The sequence below is a fragment of the Schistocerca cancellata genome, chromosome 11 (assembly GCF_023864275.1).
Source record: "Schistocerca cancellata isolate TAMUIC-IGC-003103 chromosome 11, iqSchCanc2.1, whole genome shotgun sequence".
Classification (NCBI taxonomy): domain Eukaryota; kingdom Metazoa; phylum Arthropoda; class Insecta; order Orthoptera; family Acrididae; genus Schistocerca; species Schistocerca cancellata.
The window spans coordinates 15,444,322-15,454,840 of record NC_064636.1 but is presented as its reverse complement, the minus strand read 5'-3'; the positions used below and the strand labels follow the sequence as shown (position 1 = coordinate 15,454,840).

General features: G+C 45.9%; 1 protein-coding gene across 1 annotated transcript in view; it reads left to right on the top strand.

Moving 5' to 3' along the window:
- The first annotated feature begins 661 nt into the window (after positions 1 to 661).
- The window catches only part of LOC126108826 (uncharacterized), a 172,860-nt gene continuing 163,002 nt past the window's right edge, over positions 662 to 10,519 (top strand). The window contains exons 1-2 of the mRNA XM_049914190.1: positions 662 to 785; positions 2,698 to 3,587. Coding sequence (XP_049770147.1) covers positions 662 to 785; positions 2,698 to 3,587 — 1,014 coding nt within the window. The remainder of the gene's footprint in view (positions 786 to 2,697; positions 3,588 to 10,519) is intronic.

The following is a 10,519-nucleotide window of genomic DNA, read 5'->3' as shown; positions in this document are numbered from 1 at the left end:
TTTTAAACAACGTGGAGACAGCCACGAGAGAGAGACGTCGTGGGTCTCGGAGGAGAGGTGCGATTCTCCAGCAAGACAACGCACGTCCTCATATTGCTCAACTAACACTTGAAACCATCGACAAAATTTTCTTGGAAGTACTGCCTCATCCCCCTTACAGTCCTGATTTAGCACCTGCTGATTTCCATTTGTTTGGTTCACTGAAGGAGGCGTTACGTGGGGAGAGGTTGCAGGACAACGAGGACATGAAAAAGTTTGTTGGAAATTGGTGCAAACATCAAGATAAAGGGTTCTTTGCAGCCAGAATAAAAAAGATTGTATCCCGTTGGAAAAAGTACATAAATGTTCAAGGGGATTAGGTTGGTAAGTAGAGAAAGCATTGTTTTGTAAAAATAACGCTTTTTCTCCAGACCAGTTTCTATTTCATTATTGAATGACCCTCATATATAAATGACCTAGTGAATAAAGTTGGAAGTTCCTTGAGGCTTTTCGAACAAGATGCTGGTGCATACATACACTCCTGTAAATGGAAAAAAGAAAACATTGACACCGGTGTGTCAGACCCACCATACTTGCTCCGGACACTGCGAGAGGGCTGTACAAGCAATGATCACACGCACGGCACAGCGGACACACCAGGAACCGCGGTGTTGGCCGTCGAATGGCGCTAGCTGCGCAGCATTTGTGCACCGCCGCCGTCAGTGTCAGCCAGTTTGCCGTGGCATACGGAGCTCCATCGCAGTCTTTAACACTGGTAGCATGCCGCGACAGCGTGGACGTGAACCGTATGTGCAGTTGACGGACTTTGAGCGAGGGCGTATAGTGGGCATGCGGGAGGCCGGGTGGACGTACCGCCGAATTGCTCAACACGTGGGGCGTGAGGTCTCCACAGTACATCGATGTTGTCGCCAGTGGTCGGCGGAAGGTGCACGTGCCCGTCGACCTGGGACCGGACCGCAGCGACGCACGGATGCACGCCGAGACCGTAGGATCCTACGCAGTGCCGTAGGGGACCGCACCGCCACTTCCCAGCAAATTAGGGACACTGTTGCTCCTGGGGTATCGGCGAGGACCATTCGCAACCGTCTCCATGAAGCTGGGCTACGGTCCCGCACACCGTTAGGCCGTCTTCCGCTCACGCCCCAACATCGTGCAGCCCGCCTCCAGTGGTGTCGCGACAGGCGTGAATGGAGGGACGAATGGAGACGTGTCGTCTTCAGCGATGAGAGTCGCTTCTGCCTCGTTGCCAATGATGGTCGTATGCGTGTTTGGCGCCGTGCAGGTGAGCGCCACAATCAGGACTGCATACGACCGAGGCACACAGGGCCAACACCCGGCATCATGGTGTGGGGAGCGATCTCCTACACTGGCCGTACACCACTGGTGATCGTCGAGGGGACACTGAATAGTGCACAGTACATCCAAACCGTCATCGAACCCATCGTTCTACCATTCCTAGACCGGCAAGGGAACTTGCTGTTCCAACACGACAATGCACGTCCGCATGTATCCCGTGCCACCCAACGTGCTCTAGAAGGTGTAAGTCAACTACCCTGGCCAGCAAGATCTCCGGATCTGTCCCCCATTGAGCATGTTTGGGACTGGATGAAGCGTCGTCTCACGAGGTCTGCACGTCCAGCACGAACGCTGGTCCAACTGAGGCGCCAGGTGGAAATGGCATGGCAAGCCGTTCCACAGGACTACATCCAGCATCTCTACGATCGTCTCCATGGGAGAATAGCAGCCTGCATTGCTGCGAAAGGTGGATAGACACTGTACTAGTGCCGACATTGTGCATGCTCTGTTGCCTGTGTCTATGTGCCTGTGGTTCCGTCAGTGTGATCATGTGATGTATCTGACCCCAGGAATGTGTCAATAAAGTTTCCCCTTCCTGGGACAATGAATTCACGGTGTTCTTATTTCAATTTCCAGGAGTATAGTAGTAGCAACGCTAGAAAATTGTTGAATTGGAGAAAACCTGCAGTGGTTCGGTACTTGGTGTAGGGACTGGCTCTTCACCCCAAACACACATGACATCATAAATAGTATCAGAGAGACTTGGTATTGTACGATTAGACGAACGATCTCTAGAAGCAGTTTACATCCTTAAGTCTTGGTGTGTCTGTACAAAATGGAGCGACCAGATGAAGCTAATCGGAGTTAAGGCAGATCCCAGATTGATTGGAAGGATCCTCAGGAACGGTTGACCACCCACAAAGGAAGTAGCTTACAAAGACCTCGTTAGATCAGTACTTGAATACTGCCTGCCAGTCTGCTATGTATACCAGATAGGCTTGACAGCAGATTTCGTGACAGTTTCGTGTAGCCAATGCGAAAGCATCTCCGGGATGATCAACTAACTCGAGTCGCAGAGCAAGCAGTAGTACGTTGCAGTGTGGTTTGCTATTCAAATTCTTAGAAGAGTCAGTCAGTAAATTGCTTGCTCCTACATGTGTGTCACGAAAAAGATCATGAAGGTAAAATTGGAGATGTTGGAGCTCTTATGGATGCTTACCTGAATCGTTGTTGTGACCCATTTGGGACTGGAACAGGAAAGTGAGAAAGTGAAAGTGGGACCCTAAGTACCCTCCAGCACACACCATAACGCAGCTTGCAGCAGATAGGTTTAGACGTAAAGAACACATCTGGTACATTGGGCTCTGTATCTCAGGAAAGCTCTTCTTATCTCGGTTGCAGGGCGGTGCGATGCAGAAGCGTCAGACAGCCACCCACTAGCCGTGGTCGAACACCGGGGGACCACCTCACCGACACTGTCTTCCAGCAGCGATTCACCACGACATCGCCACCACCAGACGCAGCCCGCTCCAAGCACCGATCGCACTGGAGAAACTCGAACACCACCTCGGCCAACTGAAGTCGCACGGCGACCGGCTTTCGAGACACCTTACACCAGCCGCTTGGTGGCGACTCTCGAGCCACCCTGTGGCGAGAGGCAGACAGCGACCTACGACCTCGGGGACGCCACCTGCGCGACTCCAGTTGGGGTACCGCCGCGCTTCACCCCACTCACTGCATCTAAGACTCGTGTGTGGGTAACCTCGCTCGATGAAGATCTCGGACTCCACTCTGGCCAGGAGTCGTCAGGAGGAGGAAGTGCAGTTTGGGCCTCCGAATGCAGTCTTCCAGGGGAGCCTCTGAGTGAACCGGAAGCGGAGTCGTCGGAACGTATTCGCTGTGTCTGCTCAGATTCGGACAGCCCGTGCGGTTATTCGTCGCCGACTCCTGAAGCGAGGGAAGTCGCGTCCGAGGCATCTCCCACCGGAGGCGCTTCTTCCTCGCCACCTCGCACCGCCCCAGCACCGGACAGCGAACCTCCCGGTCGCGACGATTTGGGGCCTCCACTGCAGACTCCGCGAGCAGAGGCAGTCTGGACTCAGACGGCAGATGGTGGAGACGCTGGACTTGAGCCCCTCCTGCTGGCCAGAGCCGCCGACTCTGCCGCCATCACAGGCGGCGTCTACATCCTCGTGAGTCCTGCCCGACACCTGCTGCGAAAGCAGCCCGGCGAAGGACACCTCCACCACCACCACCACTGCTGTTGCTACGATTTCGGTGGGCCGCTAGAGGTAGGTCACGTCTACGTCTGTGTCTGTACTATCACAACCACTGTGAACTGCATGGCAGAGAGCACTTGCCATTTTGACACATGTAAAATACCGGGTCATCAAAAAGTCAGTTGTTGTTGTTGTTGTTGTGGTCTTCAGTCCTGAGACTGGTTTGATGCAGCTCTCCACGCTACTCTATCCTGTGCAAGCTTCTTCATCTCCCAGTACCTACTACAACCTACATCCTTCACAATCTGCTTAGTGTTTTCATCTCTTGCTCTCCCCCTACGATTTTTACCCTCCACGCTGCCCTCCAATACTAAATTGGTGATCCCTTGATGCCTCAGAATATGTCCTACCAACCGATCCCTTCTTCTGGTCAAGTTGTGCCACAAACATCTCTTCTCCCCAATCCTACTCAATACTTCCTCATTAGTTATGTGATCTACCCATCTAATCTTCAGCATTCTTCTGTAGCACCACATTTCGAAAGCTTCTATTCCCTTCTTGTCCAAACTATTTACCGTCCATGTTTCACTTCCATACATGGCTACACTCCACACAAATACTTTCAGAAACGACTTCCTGACACTTAAATCTATACTCGATGTTAACAAATTTCTCTTCTTCAGAAACGCATTCCTTGCCATTGCCAGTCTACATTTTATATCCTCTCTACTTCGACCATCATCAGTTATTTTGCTCCCCAAATAGCAAAACTCCTTTACTACTTTAAGTGTCTCATTTCCTAATCTAATTCCCTCAGCATCACCCGACTTAATTCGACTACATTCCATTATCCTCGTTTTGCTTTTGTTGATGTTCATATTATATCCTCCTTTCAAGACACTGTCCATTCCGTTCAACTGCTCTTCCAAGTCCTTTGCTGTCTCTGACAGAATTACAATGTCATCGGCGAACCTCAAAGTTTTTATTTCTTCTCCATGGATTTTAATACCTACTCCGAATTTTTCTTTTGTTTCCTTTACTGCTTGCTCAATATACAGATTGAATAACATCAGGGAGAGGCTATAACCCTCTCTTACTCCCTTCCCAACCGCTGCTTCCCTTTCATGTCCCTCCACTCTTGCAACAGCCATCTGGTTTCTGTACAAATTGTAAATAGCCTTTCGCTCCCTGTATTTTACCCCTGCCACCTTGAGAATTTGAAAGAGAGTATTCCGGTCAACATTGTCAAAAGCTTTCTCTAAGTCTACAAATGGTAGAAACGTAGGTTTGCCTTTCCTTCATCTTTCTTCTAAGTAAGTCGGAGGGTCAGTATTGCCTCACGTGTTCCAACATTTCTACGGAATCCAAACTGATCTTCCCATAGGTCGGCTTCTACCGGTTTTTCATTCGTCTGTAAAGAATTGGGGTTAGTATTTTGCAGCTGTGACTTATTAAACTGATAGCCCGGTAATTTTCACATCTGTCAACACCTGCTTTCTTTGGGATTGGAATTCTTATATTCTTCTTGACGTCTGAGTGTATTTCGCCTGTCTCATACATCTTGCTCACCAGATGGTAGAGTTTTGTCAGGACTGGCTCTCCCAAGGCCGTCAGTAGTTCTAATGGAATGTTGTCTACTCTCGGGGCCATGTTTCGACTCAGGTCTTTCAGTGCTCTGTCAAACTCTTCACGCAGTATCGTATCTCCCATTTCATCTTCATCTACATCCTCTTCCATTTCCATAATATTGTCCTCAAGTACATCACCCTTGTATAGACCCTCTATATACTCCTTCCACCTTTCTGCTTTCCCTTCTTTGCTTAGAACTGGGTTTCCATGTGAGCTCTTGATGTCAGTATAAATTTGAAAAATGAATAAAACATGGAATAATGTAGATAGAGAGGTACAAATTGACACACATGCACGTTTTGTATTATCGCGAAATACGGGAGAGTCACAGAAATGACACAGGATTTGGGCTGGAAGTCATTAAAACAAAGGCGTTTATCGTTGCGACGGAATCTTCTCATGAAATCCCAATCACCAAGATAAAGTAAGGGAAAACAGAGCTCGTAGGGGAAGATCGTTTTTTCCGCGCGCTATATGAGATTGGAATAAGAGCGAATTGTGAAGGTGGTTCGATGAACCCTCTGCCAGTCACTTAAATGTGATTTGCAGAGTATATATGTACCGGGTGATCAAAAAGTCAGTATAAATTTGAAAACTGAATAAAACACGGAATAATGTAGATAGAGAGGTACAAGTTGACACACATGCTTGGAGTGACATGGGGTTTTATTAGAACCAAAAAAATACAAAAGTTCAAAAAATGTCCGACAGATGGCGCTTCATCTGATCAGAATAGCTATAATTAGCATAACAAAGTAAGAGAAAGCAAAGGAAATGCTCAATATGTCCACCATCATTCTTCAATAATAGCTGTAGTCGAGGAATAATATTGTGAACAGCACTGTAAAGCATGTCCGGAGTTATGGTGAGGCATTGGCGTCGGATGTTGTCTTTCGGCATCCCTAGAGATGTCGGTCGATCACGATACACTTGCGACTTCAGGTAACCCCAAAGCCAATAATCGCACGGACTGAGGTCTGGGGACCTGGGAGGCCAAGCATGACGAAAGTGGCGGCTGAGCACACGATCGTCACCAAACGACGCGCGCAAGAGATCTTCCACGCGTCTAGCAATACGGGGTGGAGCGCCATCCTGCGTAAACATCGTACTTTCCAGCAGGTGTCTATCAGCCAGGCTGGGGATGATGCGATTCTGTAACACATCGGCTTACCTCTCAACCGTCACGGTAGCAGTTACAAAAGCAGAATCACGCATTTCCTCGAAGATAACGGTAGACGTGGTAAATCCAAACCATACCGTGACTTTCTCGTCGTGCAGTGGCTTTTCCACGACGGTTCTAGGATTTTCGGTAGTCCAAATTCTGCAGTGGTGGGCGTCGACAGACCCTCGGAGCGTGAAATGAGCTTCGTCGGTCCACAACACGTTACTCGACCAAACGTCATCTTCCGCCATCTTTTGAAACGCCCACACCGCAAATGCCGTCCGCTTCACTAAGTCGCCAGGTAACAGTTCGTGATGCCGATGGATTTTGTACGGATAGCATCGGAGGGTGGCAACCAAACAGTAGTGTACGGAATGCCGGTGCGACGTGCGACTGCACGAGCGCTGACTTCCCCGTGCATAGACGAACCCGCTACAGTCTCCATTTCTTCCTGAACTGTCTCAGCAGCATTACGCCTTGTGCTCGGTCGGCCACTACGGCGTCTATCGTCTAAACAACCCGTGGCTTCGAACTTCGAAATCATTCTCGCCACAGCTGCATTTGTCAACGGACCTTTACACGTTCGATTCCCCTTCCTGTGGCGATAGGATCGTAGCGCTGAACTAGCACATTCCCCATTCTGATAATACAGCTTCAGTAAAAGCGCCTTCTCAGGTAACGTCAACATGCTGCGACTGCTGGCGCATCTGATTCTCTCTCTCATTACAGCTCTTTTTACACACGATTGTCATGCGCAGTCACTGAGATTTTGCTGTCCAGCGCCATCTGTCGGACATTTTGTGAACTTTTTTTTTTGTTCTAATAGAACCCCATGTCATTCCAAGCATGTGTGTCAATTTTTACCCCTGTATCTACATTATTCCGTGGTTTATTAAGTTTTCAAATTTATACTGACTTTTTGATCACCCTGTACGTTAATCAGAAAATTCACGATAAATTTCCTCCACTCGCACTGCCGACCACTAATTACCACCGTGTAATTGCGCGTATAACCCTACCACTACTATTCTACTTTAGTATGCTTTGCCTAAATAACAGAAAACCCTGTCTCTGTGTTGCCGTGTGCACTATACCCCACCAGAACAAATAGTCATGTCACGGGAAAAGCCACGTATAACCCCCTTACTGAATTTAGTTCAGTTTCCAAATAAAGTACACTACGGGAGGATATTCCCGCTAATAGGAATAGCTAATCAATAGAGTTACCCGTTTCACAGGATATGTCTGTGTGTTGTGTCTAATAGAAAAGTAAATCAGATTATTCACTTCTTTTCCTGAGATCTTACCCAAGCGGTTAGATAGAAATGCAGTATCAATAATATTATACTGAAGCTAGGACAACTCAGTTCGAAGTTCACTTAGTGGTTTTAAAATTGTACTAACGGTCGTCAGCCTGTCCAGGCAATGAAACAGCGAAGTATTGGAAAAGCACGAGTATGAACTTCGCCTTCTTTCATGCTACTGTTTAAGCTGCTTCTTCAAATGAATACTACTCCACGTAAACAATGTTGAGCTTGACCCCTATACATTACGTTTTTAAAAGAGAAAAGCCCAGCAGATAACTTCTAGAAAGCTAAAGAGAATTTGGCCAGGGGGGGGACGATTAGAAAAGCATTTTCTATACTCAACAAACAGAAATACTAAAGTACTTAGATACCAAACCACACACTTCTTATATACTGAATATTTCACTTCAAGAAAACCTCTTTCTTACTGGAATTTACTTTCAAGAGCTATTATTATTTGAACTAACTGTGTAGAGTCATTTAATAGATTCTAGTGACTTGGCTACACTCCGATTGAATTTTTCGTAAGCAAACTTTGACTGTAACACTTTTGAAGTAGTTCAGTCTCTTTATATTAACTTGTCACTTCGTGAGTCTGTAACACAGGACACTCGGATTAATCAAACAGCAGGAAGAAACCCTATATAGGTGTATCATTAGGATGAAATAACAGGGCGATCCAGTTTCTTAAAACTTCAAGAATGATTATTAAAACACAGTTTAAATTAATGGTTCACGCTGTACAAAAGTAAAAATACAAAAAAGAAAATCTTATCTTGTGGCTGTAGGGGTGGGTATGGCGAACAATTATGGCGGCTACACTACCCACAATATGACCTGCAAGTATCTTGCTGTGTGGGCCCAATTTCTCTTCTTGGCGTCGTACATTTTTACGTACAGTATCCCAACAACTGGCAGCTATGCCGTAAGCCGTTTGCAGTCTCCATCCGAGGCATTTTAGTGCAAATTTGCAGGCAAAACTTCTCCTGCTCCACAAACGTGTTGCCTCAATCTTTGGTGCCTACAGAATGCGTGACTTACTTCCCGCGCTTGCTCAAAAGGCAGCGCGCCAATTAGCCCTTGCCACCTTTTCCACTCCGCAGAGCCACTTTTATTTTAAACAAAAGCACACTGCTTGTAGGTAACACCTATTTCTTACATCGTTCCTCAGCATGACCGTTCAATAAATTGTCAAATTTACATCAACGTGAACAGTTTATAGACACAAATATTTTACATAGAAAATGTCATCAGAAAATTATTTAACGTAATAAACAATTTACGTATTTTACATACATTACTCACATACAATGGAAAGAACTTAAAACTCCGGTATAGCACACTTTGCTGTACACCTACAGAAAATATTGTACCAACATACGAAAATTTTAAAGCAAAAAAATTATAAAAATTTAAATGAACCATAAACAAATAGTTTTACGTGTGGTCATATCGTGATTGTATTCAGTGGTATTATGGGCTACATTGCAAGCATCTGGGCGCATCTCATTTGGCTGAAGAGCTTGAAAGTTCGTTATATGGGGTGTAACGTAGCAACTACGTTACGTAGTCCTGTATAAATGTACCCACTCTGTTTAGCAATTTTATGTAAAGGCTTAATAATAATAGTAACATAAGGACTTGACCCAAATTCAAATCAAAGTAATCCACGCTAACCATAAGGCGACGCGAATTAATATATTTTCGTTATTATTCAAATGAAATGCGAATGAGACTATGCAGAAGGCAGTGGGCAGGCATACGTCGAACGGTCGGTATAGAAGGCTCTGAGTCATCTCGAGCGGGAATGCGAACTAGTTGATGTTGCCGGATGTAGATGGCAGTGCCAGTTGCGCAGGAAAGGAAAATGAATAATTTCAGCGTAGTAATACCTTTCCGGTATCAGAAAGTGCGCGTGATTATGAATGCTGAGCGGGGACCCCCACCCCCTACTCTCCCCTGCAGACTTCGATGACGGTATAGCGAGATATCGGAGTCGAGAGAAAATAGTCCCACTTGTTCTTAACCATTCAGCTTAAAATATATGTATCTTTTAAAAGTGAACTATAGCACGTAATTGAGGACGGGACTTTTGAAAACAATCTCGTCTCGTATAAGCTGTTTACTTCGCCCTAGATCCTTAATGATGGACAGGCTTGTATCTGACTGCTCCGATGAAATGCTAATTTTATTCGGCCAGTAAGTACTTTTGCAGTACAAATGGCTTTCCAGGCACTGCTAAGAGTGTCTGGAATAGAGTTGGGCAACTCGATTCTTTTTCCCGATTCGATTCCTACGATTCAATCTCACATTGCGAATCGATTCCTACGATTCGTTCACGATTCATTGTAGTCTGCGATGGCACGATTCTTACGGAATGCAAAAAGTTCTACATCTTACTCACAGATGGCAGGACATGTCTGAAATTGTCAATGGGGTTAGAATCGAACTGTGTTATGATAATATATGCCATAAATAGTTTATTTATGAGTAAACATGCAAATGACATTACAAGTGTGATTCTCGATTTATACGTCACGTTTGATTTGATTGCATCTGTTTTATTTCAGTATGCCAGGAAAGAGGAGTCGATTTGTGCGAAAGGTGGTGCAAAATTACGTGGTATGCCAGTTTGGTTGTGTGGCTTGAACGTATCTAACTACGGACGTCTGTTTTATAGTAACAAAATCTAGCAGTGAGGCAGACGTGATTTGGCTCATATCATCCTATGTTTTTCTGTGCTAAGATGTCTTTCCAAGTCCACATCACTCTTGCAATTCATAACGCAGCTGACAGTCCTTCCACAAGGCAAATTTAGCTTAACTTTCATTTCGTCTAAATACGAAGCATAGGTATTTTGCTTTTAATTTGTCTGAGAACTTGCCACTGGCACAACTATTTACATG